Genomic DNA, 22,195 nt, shown 5'->3' on the forward strand with positions numbered 1-22,195 from the left:
CATTTTTTATTATTTTGCCAAACCTTACTTCTTATGTCATCACCCCCTCTTCTCCCTTATATATATACCCCCTTCTAAAACTTTATACTATATTATTTTTATACATCTTATACAAAAAATTTACAAAATTTCTCTCTTTTTTATTTTTGGACCACCCTCTTAATTAATTTTGCTACATTTTTATTAAGATTAGTGGTTGATTAAGATTGTTAATTATCATGGGTTTAAGAGACATTGGAGCAACACTTCCTCCTGGATTTAGATTTTATCCAAGTGATGAAGAATTAGTTTGTCATTATCTTTATAAAAAGATTGCTAATGAAGAAGCTCTTAAGGGTACTTTGGTTGAAATTGATTTGCATACTTGTGAACCTTGGCAACTTCCTGGTATGTTTTAAGTTTTTATTTTATTAATTACTGTAATAATTACTATTATTAGTATGTATCATTTATTTTTTTATTTGTTAATCTTTCTTTCTGATAAGTTTACATGCATTCTTCTTCTTCTTCATCTTTTCCTTTTTTATTCTTCCTTTTAAATTATTCTCTCCTTTTCTCCTTCTTTTTGAGTTGATAAAACTTTTTTTAAAAAAGTTTTACAGATTCTTTATGTTGTTTTTCAATGATCTCATGCATCATGAATTAATCGGAACGTACGTGATTATAACGAGTTATCGACCGGAAGGATGACCTAGTTGTCGGTACCGGTCTAGTTATCGAAAATAAATTAATTATAGGGGAGATCTTATGCGTACAACAATTTTTCATTTTTATTCTGTCTTTCACGTTTTTATTATGATAATTGAAAGGTCGAGTAAGTAGAGAGTATTCTCATCACACAAGTTAATAAATCGTATCACTTATAAATATATAGTGGAATGATAGATTGATCATGGTATTTCTATATAAACTTTGATGATGATATGATCGTGCCAAAAACGAATATTTAGTACTTTAAATGGATGGAAGAAGGAATTTTGGTACTTTTATATTTTCTCCACTTGCCACTAATTTAGTAGCTAGCTAGTAAGCTTGACTTTAAGTTTTTGTTAAATTATAAGAATGGTCTACTCGTGATAATCGTCATTACATTATTCATTGTGGTGCACAATTTTTATTAGAGCTTTCACATTTAAATTTAATATATCATGCATATTTATTACATACTAGTAACAAACAATCTAATTTGATTCATGTATCATGCATAAAACTAATAATCCAATTAGTAGACGTGTCGTGGTAAATAACTTTCTAGTATATATGAAGATTCATTTGTTCAATTGATTTGATTTCCTTTCACTTTTTTTTTTTCAAATGTGCATTTAATTATAGTGCATGAAACTCCGGGATTTCAAATTGTTTGCATGCAAGCTATTGATTAAGCTAATGAAAGAATATTTAACTTAATATATTTTATAAAATTCTTTGAAAGTTGATTAAGTGGGCCGAGGTGAAAAGGTGTTAATATGTAAAGTTAGTATTTAGTAGTAAAACAAAATGAAAAAATTATGTTACTATGATTAAAAGTACCTCATTTTCACTATATATTTTGGGACTAAAGGGGCTCTAAAATGGCATGTTTTCTAATCTATTATAGTGAGTACAACGTTAGATCACAATTGTATACTTGCGCAAGAATAATTCTTTTGAAGTTGTTACCTTCTATCTTTTTCTCCTAATAAGTTTTGTCTCTTTCATTTTATTGGTTGTGACTTGTGTCATTGTGTGTGCGCTAATTTTCCGGTTTGGTTCCCTCCTTTTTTTGTATGCCCCGTGTATTATGTGTTGAAAAGCCTTTTTCATCTCGAAAATTGAATGACCGGAACTAACTCTCACCTTGTATTATTCTTGCCAGTGATGTTGCTGATGTGGTGTTATTATCTAAAAACGTGTATTGATCACTAGCTGAATAATTATATCCCTTTTTGTATTTACTTCTAAATTTGGGAGTAGTTTAAAATTTTCACCTTAATTAAAAGTATATGCAAGATAGTATATTCCTAATACATTTTTGGTTTTTGACATGGTATTACACATGACACCAAAAATATATTTTGTTTACTTGCATATTAAGTAGGCTTGTCATAAAAGCTAAAAAATCACAAATAACAGCTTGACAACACCAAGGTTGACTCCTTTCCAAATTGAGAAAGATAACAAGCCAACCAGCTTATTTTATTGTTACACCTGAGTTTTTCTACATTCACCTATGTTATTTATAAATTTCATCATTTACCTAAAATAAAAAGTTATTTAATTTCTAACAAAACTCTTAGTGCTTCATTAGGAAAATTAATACACTTCTCAACCCTTCTTATCTCTTATTTCCATAATTAATTGAAGTAATTCTAGTAGCTAGTGACCAACAAGTTTTCTCTTTGTTTATTCTTAAATGGTTTATTTACTAAATATGCAGAGAATAATGATGCTTAGTTGCTAATTGACAACCAATACAACGATTGAATGAAAACACCTGAAAATTCCAATTTGACTTGCTAGATTTAGATGTCAATAAGTTCAGTTAAAGTATGACACTTATACTCATCAAGATGTAAATGATCAAATCTTGTCTACGCTATTGCCTTTTATGACTTTCTATACAACAAATTTTTTAAACTCGTAAATGTTTTAAATACAACAAATTTTTTAAACTCGTAAATGTTTTAAATTAGTTACGGTGTAGTACCTATTTGTTCTAATAATTCAAATAGTAGTGATGAAAGAAAGATAAGAAAAAGGTATAGAAATTACTTTTTTTAACAGAAGAATTAGCTCTTGTCAATTAATTTTTCAATAATCTTACTGTGTTGGAAACTTTTTTTTTTCTTTTTTTCTTTTAATGTCTAGGTTGTACAACAACATACCTGGAAATTAAAATTTTCTAACGCGTAAGAACTTATAATGATGATGCTAGATGGAAGAAGGTCCACTACTAATTAATTAAAACAGGAAGCCAATAATTAATTAGAATTAACAATGATGTGACACTTAGGGAAATAAAGGGGTAATTATATATCTTATCAAATATTTGTACATGACTTAAGATTCCATCACTGTAGTACGTGACATGAGGGTTATACTATAAACACAATAATATGCTTGCTCGATCGTAGTAATTAGTATTTTTTTTCCTTATATCACAATAAATTTCGGTTTTCAGGGTTTTATCCTGTAACCAACTAGTAATAAATGGAGTAGACTGTCGAACCAATTAATAATAGATGGAATAGTCACAATAGACAACCCTCATAAGCTATGTTGGCTATGTTATACCAAAATCCGATTTGTCCTAGAACCTTAACTACGGGTGAGAATCGAACCCCTATCATATATACCTCGTTAGGAGATGACCGAGAGAACTACCTCCACTTCGTAGAATTCATATAATATGATGAAGCTAGGTTTATTTCGATCACTTAAATAACTATGTTGCCGACTCCTCTAATGGGAATCGGCAAAATCTTATTCGAAGAACTCAATCATGATGTATACGTCCTCAACAAGTAAGTAGAGGAGATGTTGTTTTCACTTAGATGAACAACAAAGATATATTGAAAAGACTCAGATACACATATAAACTGTCAATTATACTATACTAATAATTCATAATAGTACCTTTTTTCTCTTATCCTTTTGAATAATAAGGAGAATACAATCATTGTACTTAATTAATATTATACACGCAAATAATGATTTGATTTTATTTCCATAGAATCATAGATGCAATTATCTAATTACCATCATTTCTTGACTTTATTTTTTCTTTAATTTTTTTTATATGTTATTGTGTGTAGAGGTGGCGAAGCTCAACACCACAGAGTGGTACTTCTTCAGCTTTCGTGACCGCAAGTATGCCACGGGCTTTCGGACCAATAGGGCCACGACATCTGGCTATTGGAAAGCAACGGGTAAGGATCGGGTTATACTTGACCCGAGGACCCAAGAGATCGTAGGAATGAGGAAGACCTTGGTTTTCTATAAAAACCGAGCTCCAAATGGGATCAAAACGGGTTGGATTATGCATGAGTTCCGCTTGGAGAGTCCTCATATGCCTCCTAAGGTACGCAATTAATTACAAAGTACTCCGTATAATAAAATTATACCTCATTAAGTATTAAAACTTCGTATGATATGCAATTTTTTTTTTTTTTATTGGCTTTATAACGAGTGAACAATATATAAGGGTACAGGTCAGCCTTGTCCCTTACCAACTTAGTCGCACACATGGAAGATACGTACATGAGCACATGAAACTCTCATGCATGAATTGTTGTAAGGTTAAAATTAGGAGAATATATATATTTAAGACATAATTTATTAAATGTCACTTTAGTAATAATTAACCAAGGAGAAGGATAGTCCTCCTAATGTCCTACATACATAACTAAATAAGACAAAGCATACAACTACACGTCTACACATAGTATATATAGTTGAATTAATTGAATCTAGTGCATATGCATTTTGTACTTTTTCTTTTGAATGTATAGATCACGTGAAGTAATTTAGCGAAGTACTATAAATAATTAGAATGTTATTGGTCCATTCTATAGTACATCTTGCATTAATTTCATTATGAGTTGTAGGCCGAAGTATTTGGTAGTAGTACGTACATTTTTATTATGAGTAGTTTATTAGCCTTAGTCCCTAGCTTAGCTACTTATTAATAACCTAATGTATCGTAAATTAAATTTCTCCTTTCGTTGTTTTAGAAAAATATGAAAAAGGTGAATAAATAACAAAGAGGTATCCAAATAGAAAGTGATATGTGTAAAAATATTATGAAGTCATAAATTTATAAAGTAGGTTAATTATAACTCATAAGAAGTACGGAGTAGAATTTTTGCTACTATATGCACTAAGGGTGACGAGACGAAGATTATGAATACATGGCTAGAAAGAATGGAATATTTGGCATGCACCACACAAATAATTCACAAGAGACGATCACCTCTAATGCTTAATGATTGGAGACAAGGATTTATATGTTGTCACTTTCTCTAGACAAATCCAGCATCTTAGGGCATCTATTCTCTAAAATATAGAAAATTCAAGGAAACTTCATCATTTTTCATTGTCAATTTTACTTGTGTTGTGTTCCCTTTCATGAAGTCATCACTAAGTAACACTATTCAAACTTATCCAAGATCCAAAATTTAGACAAAGACTTGACATATTCTACAGCATAAATTCCTTAAAGATTTATCTTATAATTATACTTAATAATAAATAGCCGACATAGTAAGTTAGTTTGTTAGTTTATGTAAATTCTTAATAATCAATTCAGGTCACTTCTTCATTAATATACTTTACTTTGGCTTAAAACCATGCATGCATTAAGAAATTTTAGTGATTTTGGTTCAATTAAATATTGATTGGAAATATTTTATATATATATTTTTTTCCCCAATTTCCAATCATTTTTATTTTAGTTGATTTTTGAAAAGGTACACATTAGTAATGTGTATATGATATGCCACTATTATATGCGGGCTACATTACAATATATTGATATCGAATCAAGCTAAATATCACGTATTATATATTTATATTTACTTGTATCATTTTCACCAGCCTATATAAATAAACTTGATCTGTAACTTTTTAATTTTCGTAAAAATAATTTCAATTGTGATATGATGTGCAGGAAGACTGGGTGTTATGTAGAGTTTTTCACAAGAGCAAGACTGAAGAAAACAACAACAATAACCAATGCCAACACATGCATGAACATACAACAACAGCTAGCACCTCTTCACCACCTACTTGTTATGCATGCCAACAAACCAACTCATTCTCTTCAAATTATACTCCTACTACTACTACTCTTTCTCAAGAACCAATTATTAGCCACAACAACAACAACAATAGAAACAACATTCCAAACATTACCAATAATGTTGTTACCAATAATCATCACCACCATCAGCTGTCGTCGTCGTTGTCGCCATCATCGTTAAACCTTAGCAATAATTTCATGCACCTCTTGAAAGAGGGTAACCCAAGCTACCCTTCTTGGAGTGATTTGGTAGTGAAAAATGATGATTATGGGCTATTATGGGACTTGGAAATGGAAGATCAAAGTAACAAATTGGGTGATAATAATGGAGTTCTTCCTCAACTTGAATTTGGAGATGTGAGATTTGATCAAGATGATTGTGGCACCATTTTCTTCTAATGATATTTATCATTACAAGAATTATTATTATTATTTTATTATTTGCGAACTAACAATTTAAAAAAAAAATGGGAAAAAAAAGTGGAAAAAAAGAAGGAAAATAGGTTAAAAAAAAGGGACATATTTAGAAAGACAAGAAGTACACCACCATTTTGTTGATTTATGTGAAGTTTGGTGTACTAGCTATAGATAGCTTATTGTTTTTGCTTAGGCATTAAAGGATATAGTATTTTTATGTAATGCCATAATATGGTATAGGGTTTAGGTTGTGGTCTATATTATAAATATATATGTAGTGATCATTGTATAAAATATGCATGCATAATGTACTCTTACCATTATTACCCTTTGTTTGAACATATATATTTGTAAATTTACTTGGTGTTTACTCTATATTCATATATATGCTCAATTCTAGATTTTTAGTACTTTTTTTTTTTTTTTTTGAGAAAAGATTTTTAGTACATTTTTGGCGTTTATAGCACATTATTATTGTTTAATTTTGTCTATTGTTTGATAAATGACTATTAGCTAACATTTTTAATTGCCTTCACAAAACAAACAATATGTTTGATAAATATCTTTTGAAAAATATCTTTTCAACCAAAATGAAAATCTTGACAAAAGCAATTTTTTTCTTTTTTAAAAAATAAATAAATTGAAGGCAACTTCTAGTTTAATAAATACAAGAAAAAATGATGGATATTTTATAAAGAGCGATAATCAACAATTGATTATAGCAAACATGTACTTGGTGTAAAAGTCACTAATGCTATTAATCGACGTAAACAATAACAATTAGTAATTAATGAGTACTATCAACGGGTCAAACAACCCAAGTAAATCATGACAAGCAATAACCAAAAACATTGAATTAACCAATGCAATATATTCAACAAGCAATAACCTTAATAAGGTCTTTTATACCAATTATACGTATGAGTCGTATATTATTTATACCTACAAAAACATTGAATTAACCAAATAAATGTAGAGAATTCAGCTAGCTTTTGCATGACAAATTACAAAATTTGAGCTTCTTTGCATACAAAGTCATAAATGAAATCACTATCACATCAACAATAATTTACAAAAAACTTAAATTCACATGTTTTTTGCTAATTACTTGATAAAATTCATTATCTGTTAAATGTTACTACCTTTGCATTTTAGTGCAATAAAACTATCCTTAGTTAATGAGGTTGTATTATCTCTAACAGCTATAGCATGATAAGATAAAGCAGATCATTAGAGGACAAATTTAATTAAAGAGTATGATGTTACATGATTTGCAAGTTGAATTAATTAGTTGGTTTTTTTTAATAAACCTGCGGCTTTTGCATGATTTATATAAATGCTCTAACAACAAATATTGGTGGTATGTTTGCCTCTGGTGGCTCCCTCCCCCTGGGTTTTTGTCGATCGCTTTCTTGTTTATATACCACCTCTGTTTAGATTTAGTTATCACATTATTAGTATTAATCATGCTATATATTGATAATTCTTCAATGGACCTACTTGTACAGAAACGTACAACAAAGCTTTCGTTGGAGTAGAGTCTAAACATACACATATAGGGTCCATCGATCCAGATTCCAATATTGTAAAACCAATTTGTATATATAAGTAGAAAAATTTACCAGTTGGCTAATCTTATATGTTAGTCATCCTATCTTATCTTTTTCAAGATAAATCGTTTTTATAGATTTGTTTTTACCAATTGTAATTTTCATATGTACAAGAATACAAACATTTCAACATCCCTTTATATTAATTTTGGCTCCATCATTACGTACATATTAAGTATTTTCTTATAATTTTGTCATTATTGTAGGTTCTAAAATACAGCCATAACAAGGGCAAAAACTAGGTACTCACAAAAGTTTTCTAGCGTTATCTTCAACATACCACGGCATCTCGAGTAATTCAAATTCACAAGGTAATAAATAATTGAAGAAAGTAAAAGCAACAGTACGTAGAGGAATATTTCCTAGGTGTAATCATATATTATGTAGTTTAACATCACATCAATAATGGCCTACAAATGTAATAATGTTTACACTAATTACTAAAATTGTCTCATAATCTTGTGATTTAGCAATAGTTTTTGTTCTATCTAGCTAGATAGCCACACCATCATATATAGAATAACTCCACAATAATACTCTTTCACAAGTTTCGCCATTTATAAGGAAGTTCGGATGTATTGCTTTTATTGCTTTACATGGCTATTTGAGGCTCTAAGACAAAGGGTTTTGACATACGATTGCATATGATGGATAGCGCAAAATTTATTACCACGCGTGTACCGGAATGAATGTAAAGAAAGGTATATATCTGGATATATCTTACAACGAACAATTTGAGATGTGACACACCTTGTTTTGTAATTACGCTTCTTTTACACTAGGTGGATAACACGTATAAGATTGTCCAATAGTCCAATTTACTAATTTAGCATATTGTAAGACAAACATTAAGTGAAAATGTTACTCTGTTCTTTTCTTTTTGATGTTCTCTTTATGAATCCTGCCTCTACTTACAATATGAGAAAATTTTAAATTATTTCCAATATATATATTTTAAAAAAAAAAAAAAAAAAAAAACATAATTCAAAGAAGTTTTGTTTGATTTGACACTACAAGTACTTTAAAAATATCAATTTTTTTTTTTTTTATATAATTATTAGCAATATATAGTTAAAGTTATTTTTACGAAGTAGTAATATCAATTTTTTTTTATGTACGAAGTATATAATTGTTAGTAAATGCTTAATAATTGTAACTTTATGTATTTTTAAAAATAAATAAATAAATAAATAATTGTACCTTTATGTTTAATAGGTAAGGGCATGGGCTGGGCTAATTTGGATTTTCTTTAAATATTGAGTTGGGCCTATAATATCATTGGGCTGGGCCGTCTATATTATTATAACATTGGGCTGCCCAAAGAAAATATTGGATTAAATTTATAGTCAGACCTCAGAAAAAGTCACAAGTTCATAACACACAAAATCATACGGAGTACTCCTTAACTCACTCGTACTCTCATTTTTCTCTCTCCTCTGCACAATTTTCTTACATCAATGGAGTTTTAGGGATTTCTTTTTCAGTTTATTTACCTCTTTCTTCAGTTTAATTCGTCGCTCAAATTTACAAGTTTTCGTCATTTTTTCTGAAGATTCAATTAAGGTATGCTCGAAAATTCACTTTAATTTTTTTTTTTTTTTTTTTTTTGATGCTCTGTATATTATTCAAATTAGTTAATCTGACATTGTTATTGAGAAATTCATGTTGTTTTTGCTTGATTATGTTATTTTTGCTTGATTTTGTTACTTATAAATGAAATTTATGAAAAATTGGAATTTAATTTACACAGCAGTGGAATACTAGTATAATTATCAGATTGTAATAAATTTATTGAGCTTAATTTTTGCAAATTATTATTTATTTTAGAGCTAGTTAATGGTTTATTAATGGAGTTTTTAGTAGGTTATTTGTAGCTTTAGGTTATCTTTTTGAAATATAGAGGAAAAGTTTTCTTTAATTAATGCTGCAAAAGTTAAAAGTATATTGGAAGTTAGGGTTTGAAATTGATTTTATGATTTTTAATTCGTTGTTTACTGTACATGAATTTCTTGAGATGCTTCTGTCCTTTACCTAATGTATTGCTATGGAGATGAGATGATGAGTATGTTCATGGGTACCATGAAGTAAAGTTTGATCGAATGCTTTATTTCCTTCCTTGTTGATCGTCGTTTGACCTTATTAGTATAGAGAAATGCCGAATTGAAGAATTCCCTTTGTCTGATGAGTGGTGAGTCGAGGGCGGTTTTAGTTGAGCTCTAGTTTGCTTATGTTGAAGATGAAAACTACTCACCCTATACTTAGTTGATTACTTCACTCTAATTGAGCCGGAAGCTCTGAACTGATGTGCGGCGACTAGGCCAACTAGTAGCTTTTAGCTTTAGAGTAGTTGGTGGCTGTTGGAACAACGGGTAGCTGTCAACGGGTGAATGTAATTGTTGGTAGGTACTAATTGATTACAATTAATGTATGGAGCATTTTGTGTATTTTACATTAATCTTATTATGCATGGAATCTATCTTTACAGTAACTATCAATAATACCTTATAAAACCATAATTTCACCATAGAAGATAGCATAAACAACAAAAATCAACATATATCGCCATATCAGAATACCTTATATACTTTAGAAAGAGGGTTAAAGTTGAAGACAATAATTAACGTAATATTTTATTAAAATTTGACCACATAAGAAGAGAGCAACAATATATTGTGGCTAATTTTGTCACAGTGCCATATATACTTGAGAATCTACATCCCAAGGTTTAAACTTTGATTAGACCTTGCAAAACATCTAGTCTTTTATCTTTTGACTTGGTCAAACCACTAATCTCTACCTCAAAACCTGTTGCCGAATACACCCTTGGTGACAAATAATGCTAAGAGTTAGGAGTTGAAGGGAGGTTTTTAGATACCTAACGACTGATAATCAAGAAGATTTTGTGTACAATTTTTTGTGCTAGTTGACTGTTGAAATATCTCTAATGGCATTCTATACTTTATATTAAAGTTCTTGCCTCTTTAACGTGAGACAAACAGGCTAAACACATTGCTTTTTTGCGCTCTTAGTTGGCTCAGTAGAATTGATGGTGACTGAAAACATGAGTCCTGTTGAGAAGCATCAAGAAGAAAAACTCGATATTCCTCCGGATTTGACTTCACTCACTACGTTCAGTTTACAAAGAGCAGAAGTAAATGATCTAGAGATATCTTCAGGGATATCCCCTTCTGAGATTGATGATCTTGAGAGCATCAAGAGAAGTTTGAAGATTCACCAAAGACCATGGATTGTTTATGACCAGTTCGAAAGTGAAAGGGAGCCAGATGATAAACCACATGATATGGTCATACTTGTTTCTCCTTAATATTTCAGTGTTTGTAAATGTAAGATTTTGTATCTGGTTTGCCTGCATTGAATTAAAACAAGGTTTATATATTAAAAAAAGTAGTCACCCAAGACCTGAAAATGATGAAAACTTCTTTCTTGCATCATACGAAATATAATATGAAGAAGTGAAAAAATCTTTCATAAATAGAATTTAGGTGCATCCATGTAAATTTTAGCTTTCTTAATCTTGTGTGTATTTACCTGTTGCTACCTTTTAAGTAGTTATTGATTGTTACCATAATTAAACTTTATGCCTTTTATCACAAAACTCAAGTGGATTTTATAAAAGGTGCATGTAACTTTTTGCGTTTTTCAAATAACAGAAGTTGGGAGTTAACGTCATAGTACTTCATCCGAAAGATGGTTAGAGTCACTGAAGATTTATAAATAGGTGCATGTATTATGTTGGATAAATGTTCACATGTTTTCTGGAATGTTGATTGCTTCAAATGGTTACATAGATGTGGTACTTGTCAGTGGTGTAGGACATTCATGCTGAATGACTTTCATACTCTTCCCCCTTACTGCATGCTCTTGCAAATCCCTTACAACCTTAGCAAGGGTCGCTGAAGGTTGTCTTGTTAAAATCCTTCATACCACTTGTTTGCATCTGCTGCTTCACTGTCTATGCAATTGAATATGTACAAATCAGATTAAGTTGTACTCTGAATGAACTCAGCTTCATGGGGATCTTTGAAGTATATTTTCCTTCTCTGTTCTGCATATAATACACTGGATGGAAGTTATGCCAAGTCCACTTATTCGATTCTTTTGTACAGAGTTCATCTCCAAAGGTTTGTCTTCCCAAGGGTGTTGAAAGAGGATGCTTAAACTGCAGTGGGTGTCAAAAGGTCTAATCTGTATTTTTTTTTTTTTCCTTTTAATTTTTTTATTTTCACCCTACTTGTTGATTTTTACTTTTTTTCAAAGTATTTTAATTGAATTGAATATCACATTATTTCTGGTCCGAAGTTCCTTGTTGTATGTTACTCTTAATTATGGTTCCTCCATATAAAATTGTTACCTTTTAAAATTAGACCATATCTTTAGCCTCTAAAAACATATGGCAATGCTTAAATTGATATTCGGAAAGGATTGATAAACGCAGAACTGCATTATTTGAAATTCTTCGATACGATGCTTCAGTTTTAAATCTTTTTCCTCTTCTTATTTTCTATTATTTTTTGATAAGTAGGTTTCAGCTAGGTGGGATCCGGAAGGTGCATTTACTTATGCGCTAGAAGATGTAATTGTATTTCATCCTAATGAAGAGGCATGTTTTCAACTCTATGTTTATTTCATTCAATGCTTCATTTATTGTTATGTTATAAAATTTTATGATCTGCTTTCAGGAATTCAAGGACACCTTCAAGTACATTGAAAGCATACGCCAACAGGTGGAACCCTATGGATTGTGTCGTATTGTCCCACCTTCATCATGGAAATTTCCAAGCTTTTTCGAGGAAGATGACATCTGGCAAAATTATAGATTTTCTACCCAAGTTCAAAGGGTTAATGAGCTCAAAAATCACGGCTCCTACAGAAAGGTAACTCCAGACAGTGACACTAGAGAGGCGAAACGAAGAAAATTGGATAACGAGTCTACTGATGTTTGTGCTGCAAATTTTTGCTCTGATGAATGCCAAGGATTAGAAAGCTTCAGTATTGAATCTGGTCCAGAGTTCAATCTTATAGCTTTTAAACGATATGCTGATAATTTTCACCAGTGTTACTTTTCCAAAGAAGTTGAGGCTCCATGTGTTAAATCTAAGGCAACTATGCATCAAGTACAGAGGGAACCATCTGAGCAGAACATCGAAGGTGAATTTTGGCGTATTGTGGAAAAGCCAACTGAAGAAATAGAAGTATGTAGACACTATTTCAGATAATGTCGTAAAGTTCTAACTTTACATTTTTGATCAACTTACAGTGCTATCTGTCTTTATTTAGGTGCTTTATGGGACTGATACCATTTCTGAAAAAGTCAGCTGCGATCTTTCAGTATCATCAAACCTAGGTCAGGCATCTGATTCCGTTAAAGGTGTTGCTTCAAATTGGGACTTAAATCATCTCAACAAGTTGCCTTGTTCCTTGCTTTCGTTTGAGACATTGGACTCTTCTGGTATATTGGCGCCTCAGCTACATATTGGAATGTGTTTTTCATGCCTTCCTTGGGTATGACCTTTGCGCTTCAAACTCATGTGATACTAATCTGTCATTTTGGTTCTTCTGTGTAAATTCCAGTCTTTTCAGTGAGTGAATTCAACGTATCATTTATTTTTGTAAAGTATTCCCCTATATTATCTATCTTCTGATAATTATTGTCTTTTTCTTTGAATTATCAATCAGACTGTTTCAGAGCATCACTTATATAAGCTGCAGTATCTGCATTTGGGTGCTCCTAGGATATGGTACAGCACACCTGGATGTGACTCACATAAATTTGAGGTTATTGCAAAGAGACACTTCCCAGATTCTGGAAAAGAGCATCTTGAGCGAATTCATAGACCAGTAAGCTCTTTAGTTTTGCTTCTATGCCTTATAGCAAACATGAGACAGTATTCTTCAAAATCTTAGGAAAAAATTCTAATTTTCAATTAAGGTATTCTGACAAATAGCATAAAAAATTTATGTATGTATAGCTCCATCGATTTAACAGATTGTCACGCGTCTAAATTTTGGAGGAACGGTCTTTCTTTGTTTGATATGTGTCATTCATTTATGATAACATGCTATATTACTATGTTCAATTCATGGTACCCAAGTTTGACCCAAAGGTGATGATGATACCTTAGTGGAATTAAGATAATGGCATTGTTCATTCTGCCAGAAGTATGGGCTTAAGTGCATGACACTACCTGTATGCATGAGATAAGTAACAGCAGATAATCTTTCATATTCCACAGTGATGATTTGTGTGAACAGTCTTGTTTGTGTAAATATATGTTTGTACAAGAATTGCTTTATTAGACTAACACTCTGTTTGTGGCCAATCTTGTATTCTGATTTGCCAGGAAACAAGACTGTAGTCTGGATTTTTTTTTTTTTTTTTTTTTCTTTCTTTTTTCTAACCTTTATTTATCTTGGACTTTTGTATTGTAGTTCTTACAAAATTGTTAGAATTTATAATTTCAGGATAGACAATTGTCCCCTGCAACATTAAAATCAGAGGGTATACCAGTTTATCGTTGCATCCAACGGCCAGGCGAATTTGTTCTTTTTCTTCCAGGAGCCTATCATTCAGGCTTTGATTGTGGGTTCAGTTGTTCTGTCTCAGCACTCTGTGCTCCATTGGAGTGGTTGCCTCATGGGCAACTTTCAACGGAGCTGTACCGTGAGAAGAGAAGGAAAACACTAATATCTTATGATAAGGTGCTATTAAGAGCAGCTGATGAAGCTTTGAAGGCCCAATGGGAATTTCTATTAAGGGGTAAAAAAACACCAGAAGTCTTGACATGGAAGGAGACTCTTGGAAAAGACACGGTATTAGCAAAAACTCTGAAAGTAAGTGCCCCTGGCTCGACTTGACTGGGAATATTTAGGATAATAGTAATATGGCTTAATGATTACAATTGATTGGCAATGAAGTAGTGATTACCTATTGCACTTGTGCCACGTAACTTAAGTGATAATATGTTCCAATGACATGGATATTTTTATAAGGATGGATGATTTAGGCTTGTCCAGGGACCCTATCACAGGATCTTCTTCACCCAAGAGCTCCTAGTAACCTATGACCTCAAAGCTACAAGGTTGAAACTGCAAATCACTCCACTAGACCAAAACAAGCTTGGCAAAAGTGCTATTGATTTGTGATAGTCCTATTTTCTAGTCTTTTACTCTGCAATTGTTTCTACATCAGTGAATTTATTTTTTTCTCTGTGATATTACAGCTGATTTTAGTTTTATTGGCAAAGCTGGCATGTCGCCGAATAACTTTTTCTTCCTGCACAGGAGCGAATTAGGTCAGAGACAAGAAGTAGGGAATATCTTTCTTCTGCGGCTATGTCAAGGAAAATGATTGAAGCATATAATGGTGATGGCGGGAAACTGGAATGCAGCGTCTGTTGTTATGACTTGTATATGTCTGCAGTATCCTGCCCTTGTAGCCATAACAGATATTCATGCTTGCTTCATGCTAAGCATTTCTGTTCTTGCCCTTGGACTGAGAAAATCTTCCACTTGCGCTACGAAATCAGCGAGTTGAATATTCTTGTAGAAGCCACAGAAGGCAAGTTGGCTGCGAGCAGGATTTGGTTCAAAGAAAATCTTGGGCAGGCCCTGCAGTGGGACAAGACCAATCTAAATCAAAATGGACCATCATCTGCTGCTGCTGCTAAAGACAAGGTTACCTCTGTAAAAGATGAGGCTTCTGGCTCAAAGTTACTTTCAGAGGCAACTGGATCCCTTGAAATGAATGGTAATATCAATGCTAAAGCCGGGAAGACCAGTTTGAACGATGCATCTAAAGATACAAGTTCATCTTCTTCCTCTGATATTGATTTAGATGAATACGTCACAAGTCTGGAGAAAGCCTATAAAAGTGGAGCTTTCCGTCCAGCATCCAACAGTGAAGGAGAATCATTGCCAAGCGGAAAAGATCGTGTTTAGAAACTAGGGGGTCTTATGCATAATGTTTACCCCGACAATAATGTGTGTATCTCTTTTACTACCTGTGATCATGTCTATATTACAGTATTGTATTACTCGTATCATCGTATGTTACTCTCTACAGACCGCAATCAACTACGTTTCATGTATCAGGATTCTTTCCGAGAATATGTTATGATGTACAGAAATTCTCACATTTATTAAAAGAATAATCAAAGATAGTTGTTTTTGTTAAGAGTTAATTAATTTAGTCAAGGTGTGAATGTCCACATTTCAATTTCTTCATTGCATTTAATGTAGTAGCCAACCCTAATTGTCACCCTCTAAGGTTATAGCCCACAATGTAATAGTGGTTCTTACTACTATAAATAGCCATGTAATTTCACTTGTATGATGCACAAAATATTACCAAGAGTAATACATAAAAGTAGTAATACTTCTCTTATTACCTTCTTCTCTTAATCCTCTAATTTCTATATATTTCATAACACGTTATCAGCACCATCTTCAATCAGGTATACTTATACCGATTATCCAATTTTTACAAAGATTCAATTTCTTTCACAAAATATATTTTGAGGAGTATGCTCTATAGTTGCCCATATGGGATCCTCTATACCAGAAACTCACAATATATTTCTCCACAAAATTACTCTACATAATTAGCCATGTTGATAAAAATGAGGATATCAATACATACCTTATTTATGATACTTAGTTTGGTAACTCTCATGCATGGTTATAGAAAGTAATATATAATTACTTTCGCATGTGGAAATATTTGTTGTATGCATGTTAATAGAGTAAATTTCATGGTCACACAAATCATGTTTATACTTACTTGTGCATAATTACTAAAATGAAAAAAAAAAATGATGCAGCCTTTATATTTATTTCATTTTTAGATTACACACTTTTATGTTTCTTTCAGTTTTCGAACCCTTGACCTCATGAATAGATTAGGGTTCTCGGACCACTACGGCTTGCATCCCAGTGTAATACTTATTTACGTTTGTAAATATTAATAGTTTGATTACGATTATTTTACCAGTCTACTAGAACATTGTATGATATTTTTACAGTAGTGTAAAGCTGAAACGGATAATTTACCCCCCTATAAAAGGCGGATTACACCACCTTATTTCACCATACAAACCTTATCCCCTCCTTAAACTTTACCCAAATTATCTCCTCTTCTTCTTCCTCCATTTACACCGGTCACACACCATGTTCCCCGTCGACAACCGACAACCACCACACCCCTTTACCTTTGAAGAAGATTTAAGGAAATTAAAACTATATTTAGTTTTAATTATGGCCCTAGTAGTTTTATTAATGGCAATGATGATTTTCATCATTTTACATAAGTAACGCTCGGTTTTTCGACAAAGGGAATTCATGCATGTAATCTCCGTAGTACTTCAAGTTTTTTTTGTCTTCTAGGTAGATTATAAGTGCATTTTGTTATAATAAATGTTCCTTTTGTCTTATCATTAATGTATGTCATTAATATTATTATTATTATTGTTGTTGTTGTTGTCGGTGATATAGTAATAGTAGTAGTATTTATTGTTATTGTTATTATTATCATTGTTATTGTTATATTTGTTGTTGTCGTTGTTTAACTAAAGTAATTATCATGTTTAATTTTAGCTTAACTTTATGTAAATCATAATAATAACCCAAGGGGGAGAAGCAAATATGTTTTAAATGGATTATTATTATGATTATAATTTGATTAATTTAATTATCACTTGCTTAATTGGCTTAATAATAATTACCTATTTGATTGTAATTAAAATGAGAGACTTGATGAAAAGACAATTTGACGTATTAGACTTGTCCGGACATAATTATCTTGAATGGACAGTTGATGCCCAAATGAATTTGAAGGCTCAGGGATTGGAACATACAATCAAAGAAATTACCATCCCAGGAAACGAAAAAGATGCCCCTGCTCAAGTTAAAGTTCCAACTGATCAAGAGAAAGCAAAAGCTATAGTTCTCTTAAGGCATCATTTACATAACAGTTTGAAAACTGAGTATTTAATGGTGGAAAATCCCAGAGAACTATGGGATAGCCTGAAAGGAAGATATGACCACCATAAAAGGGTACTCCTTCCTTCAGCACAATTTGAGTGGACAAACCTGAGATTTCAGGACTTTAAATCTGTCAGTGATTATAATTCATCACTATATAAAATCGTATCAATATTGAGATATTGTGATCAACCAGTCACTGAAGTGCAAATGATAGAGAAAACACTCTCTACATTCCATGCTAACAACATTGTATTGCAACAACAATACTGTGAAAGAGGCTTTGCAAAATATTCTGAGCTTATTTCTACATTATTGGTTGCTGAAAAGAATAATGATCTTCTGTTGAAGAATCACAACCTAAGACCAACTGGGTCTCAAGCATTCAATGAAACAAATGCTGTAGAAAGCTCAAATCCAACCGAGACAAATGTTGCTCATAGAGGTGGACATGGAAAATATAATAACCGTGGCAGAGGTCGTGGAAATTTCCGCGGACGTGGCCATGGACGTGGTTATGGCCATGGTAGAGGCCAATTTCCCCCTAGAAACAACACTCAAAGGGGGCATCAACAAGGAAACAAAAATCAAGCCACCACAAAAGGAAAAGACACATGTTATAGATGTGGCATGACTGGACATTGGGGACGTACTTGTCGTACGACCAAACATCTGGTAGAACTATACCAAGCTTCCATTAAAGGGAAAGAAAAACATGCCGAAACAAATTATGTTAATGAAGAAAATGTCCCTGGAATTAGCCTTGATGTGTCTGATTTCCACATAGACAATGGTGAAGCTGGTGGTGAATTTATCTTTGGAGAGAATAATCATGTTTAGATAATTCATCAATTACTATGATATGTATTATGTTTTCATTATGTACTTTTCTTATATGTTTTTTTTTCATGTTCAAATTATGTACTCTTAATTTTTCATCATTAATAAAGTAAGTCCAGTTTAATTATCTTAAACTAATCTTGTACTTATTATTTTATGAAGATATGGATCTGCCCGAAGTTGGTTCCAAATTTCAATGCCTTTTGGACAGTGGAACAACACACACTATTCTGAAGGATAGAAAATATTTTTTAAAGTTAAAATTATTTCAAGCAAATGTTAATACCATTTCTGGGTCAGTCAAGCTAATAGAAGGTTCTGGAAAAGCTTGCATAATACTCCCAAATGGAACAAAATTAATCATTAATGACGCTTTATATTCGAGTAAATCTCGAAGAAATCTTATAAGTTTTAAAGATGTGCGTCAAAATGGTTTTCATTTAGAAACAATGATAGTGGATCAAAAGGAATATTTATGCCTCGCGGCAGAAAAACATGGCAAGAAACATGTGTATGAGAAATTGCCAGCATATTCTTCAGGGTTATATCATATAGATATACGACCAGTTGAAATAAATTCGATATCTAACCAGAAGTTAGATAATAAGAATCTACTAAATTTATGGCATGATCGTTTGGGTCATCCTGGTACAGGAATGATGCACAAGATTATAGCAAATTCAGTAGGACATTCAATTAGGAATGTTAAAATCCCTCGATCAGATGAATTAACATGCTCTGCATGTTCACTTGGAAAATTAATAATAAGGCCATCTATGAACAAAATTGCTGCTGAATCTCCAACATTTTTAGAGAGGATTCAAGGAGACATTTGTGGACCAATTAATCCTGCATGTGGACCATTCCGATATTTTATGGTATTAATTGATGCCTCAACTCGATGGTCACATGTAAGTCTCTTATCCAGTAGAAATGTTGCTTTTGCAAAACTCCTTGCTCAAATTATTAAACTAAGAGCACAATTTCCAGACCATACAATAAAAAGAATAAGGCTTGACAATGCTGGGGAATTTACATCCCAAACATTTAATGATTATTGTATGTCGATTGGAATTTTTGTAGAACATCCAGTAGCTCATGTTCATACACAAAATGGACTCACTGAGTCATTAATTAAGATACTACAATTGATTGCAAGGCCATTATTGATAAGATCAAAATTGCCTTCATCTGCTTGGGGTCATGTCATAATACATGCGGCAACTCTAATTAGATTGAGACCAACTGCTTATCATAAGTTCTCACCACTACAATTAGTTTTTGGTCGAGAACCTAATGTCTCACATCTAAAAATTTTTGGTTGTGCGGTGTATGTTCCTATTGCTCCACCCCAACGAACAAAGATGGGTCCACAAAGAAGGCTGGGAATTTATGTTGGGTTTGAATCACCCTCCATAATTAAATATCTTGAACCAATGACCGGTGATTTATTTACGGCCAGATTTGCCGACTGTCATTTCAATGAGACAGTATTCCCAGCCTTAGGGGGAGAGAAAGTGGACCCACGAAAGAAAGAAATAGAAATCATTTGGAATGCAACACAATTGTCAATGTTTGATCCACGAACAAATATGTGTGAACAAGAAGTTCAGAAAATTGTTCATTTACAAAGCATTGCAAATCGGCTGCCTGATGCATTTATAGATGCAAAGAAAGTGACAAAATCACATATACCAGCTGAAAATGCCCCTGCACGAATTGAAATTCCATCTGGTGATAAGATCATTGAAAATGAATCTCTAGCACGCCGAAAGCGTGGAAGACCACTTGGTTCAAAAGACTCTAAACCAAGAAAATTAAAAAGACCTGATGAGATCAACAACATTCCCCTTACGGAAGGTCAAGAAAGACAAAGTACAGATGAGAATAGAGAAAAAGTTGATAATCCGAAAGGGGATGAACAAGATGACCATGACATCGATAACAATGAAACTTCAATAAACTTTGTTTCTACCAGGAATTATTGGAATAGAAATGATGTTATCGTAAATGAAATATTTGCATATTCCATTGCAATTGAAATGACATCTGACGAAAATGATGGTGAACCAAGAACAGTGGAAGAATGTCGTTGCAGGCATGATTGGCCAAAATGGAAAGAGGCAATGCAGACAGAGTTAAAGTCACTCGAAAAACGAGAAGTGTTTGGAAAAATAACCCTTACACCAGAAGGTGTAAAGCCAGTTGGATACAAGTGGGTATTTGTGAGAAAACGAAATGAGAAAAATGAAATTGTTAGATACAAGGCAAGACTTGTAGCCCAAGGTTTTTCTCAAATTCCAGGGATTGATTATGAGGAGACATATTCTCCCGTAGTTGATGCAACTACGTTAAGATTTCTGGTAAGCTTGACAGTCTCAGAAGGACTAAAGATGCGATTGATGGATGTAGTGACCGCATATTTATATGGGTCACTCGATACAGATATTTATATGAAAGTCCCAGATGGACTAAAATTACCAGAAAACCACAAGCCTAGACATTTACTTTCCATAAAATTAAAAAGGTCACTTTATGGATTGAAACAGTCTGGGAGGATGTGGTATAATCGTCTTAGTGAATACCTTATGAAAGAAGGGTTCAAGAATAATCAAATCAGTCCTTGTGTTTTCATTAAGAGATCACAATCAGGGTTTGCAATTGTTGCAGTTTATGTTGATGACTTGAATATCATTGGAACCCCAAATGAACTTGAAAGAACTGCAAAATACTTGATGAAAGAATTTGAGATGAAAGACCTTGGACAAACTAAATTTTGTCTTGGATTGCAAATTGAGCACTTAAATAATGGTATTTCTGTCCATCAGTCTAACTACACCGAAAGAGTGTTAAAACGTTTTTTCATGGACAAAGCGACCCCAACAAACACCCCGATGATTGTTCGGTCTTTGACTATGAAATATGATCCATTTAGACCTCGAGAGGAAAACGAGGATGTCCTTGGTCCTGAAGTACCATATCTAAGTGCAATTGGGGCTCTAATGTATCTAGCTAACAATACTAGACCAGACATAGCTTTTTCTGTGAATTTGTTAGCCAGGTTTAGCAACGCACCAACGAAGAGACACTGGAAAGGAGTAAGACACTTACTACGATATCTACGAGGAACAAAAGATCTTGGTTTGTTTTATCAATCAAGGCAAGATGCCACCCTCATCGGATATGCAGATGCTGGATATCTATCAGACCCACAAAACGCCAAGTCACAAACTGGATATCTGTTCACCTATGGTGGAACTGCAATTTCTTGGAAATCAACAAAGCAAACCTTAACTGCGACATCATCAAATCATGCTGAGTTGATTGCCCTTTATGAAGCAGGACGTGAGTGTGTATGGCTAAGGTCAATGATCGGCAATATCCAAGAAGAATATGGGATGAAAAAAGTAACTGAAAGTCCAACCATCATTTACGAAGACAATACTGCATGTATCGCACAAGTAACTGAAGGATATATTAAAGGTGATAGGACTAAACATATATCCCCAAAACTATTCTTTACACACGATTTGCAGAAGGAAGGGAAGAT

General features: G+C 32.7%; 2 protein-coding genes across 3 annotated transcripts; both read left to right on the forward strand.

Annotated features, from left to right (window-relative positions):
• Nucleotides 1-218: 218 nt before the first annotated feature.
• Nucleotides 219-6,735, forward strand: LOC145599252 (uncharacterized). Its single transcript, XM_081655652.1, has 3 exons — nt 219-387; nt 3,795-4,060; nt 5,648-6,735. The coding sequence occupies exons 1-3, from the start codon at nt 219-221 to the stop codon at nt 6,176-6,178; spliced, it is 966 nt and encodes a 321-aa protein (XP_081511778.1). The 3' UTR covers nt 6,179-6,735.
• A 2,428-nt stretch (nt 6,736-9,163) lies between these two features.
• On the forward strand, nt 9,164-16,000 carry LOC145598107 (putative lysine-specific demethylase JMJ16). 2 transcript variants are annotated; one of them, XM_081654418.1, is made up of 9 exons: nt 9,164-9,369; nt 10,836-11,150; nt 11,934-12,005; nt 12,350-12,427; nt 12,507-13,019; nt 13,105-13,329; nt 13,504-13,665; nt 14,290-14,658; nt 15,109-16,000. In XM_081654418.1, exons 2-9 carry the CDS (start codon nt 11,061-11,063, stop codon nt 15,763-15,765), a joined length of 2,166 nt encoding a protein of 721 aa, XP_081510544.1. In that variant the 5' UTR covers nt 9,164-9,369; nt 10,836-11,060; the 3' UTR covers nt 15,766-16,000. The 2 variants fall into 2 exon arrangements, with proteins under 2 accessions (XP_081510544.1, XP_081510543.1); XM_081654417.1 differs by having other exon boundaries at nt 9,165-9,369; nt 10,836-11,110.
• The last annotated feature ends 6,195 nt before the right edge of the window (nt 16,001-22,195 follow it).

Source organism: Chenopodium album, chromosome 20, assembly GCF_948465745.1.
Source record: "Chenopodium album chromosome 20, dcCheAlbu1.1, whole genome shotgun sequence".
NCBI lineage: Eukaryota > Viridiplantae > Streptophyta > Magnoliopsida > Caryophyllales > Amaranthaceae > Chenopodium > Chenopodium album.

Bases quoted from the DNA above. Each gene is read 5' to 3' on its own strand.
- LOC145599252 (XM_081655652.1), top strand. From the start codon at position 219: ATGGGTTTAAGAGACATTGGAGCAACACTTCCTCCTGGATTTAGATTT. The intron at 388-3,794 runs GTATGTTTTAAG...TATTGTGTGTAG, and splicing joins TGAACCTTGGCAACTTCCTG to AGGTGGCGAAGCTCAACACC. The intron at 4,061-5,647 runs GTACGCAATTAA...TATGATGTGCAG, and splicing joins GTCCTCATATGCCTCCTAAG to GAAGACTGGGTGTTATGTAG.
- LOC145598107 (XM_081654417.1), top strand. From the start codon at position 10,853: ATGGTGACTGAAAACATGAGTCCTGTTGAGAAGCATCAAGAAGAAAAA. The intron at 11,111-11,933 runs GTCATACTTGTT...TCTTTTGTACAG, and splicing joins ATGATAAACCACATGATATG to AGTTCATCTCCAAAGGTTTG. The intron at 13,330-13,503 runs GTATGACCTTTG...ATTATCAATCAG, and splicing joins GTTTTTCATGCCTTCCTTGG to ACTGTTTCAGAGCATCACTT.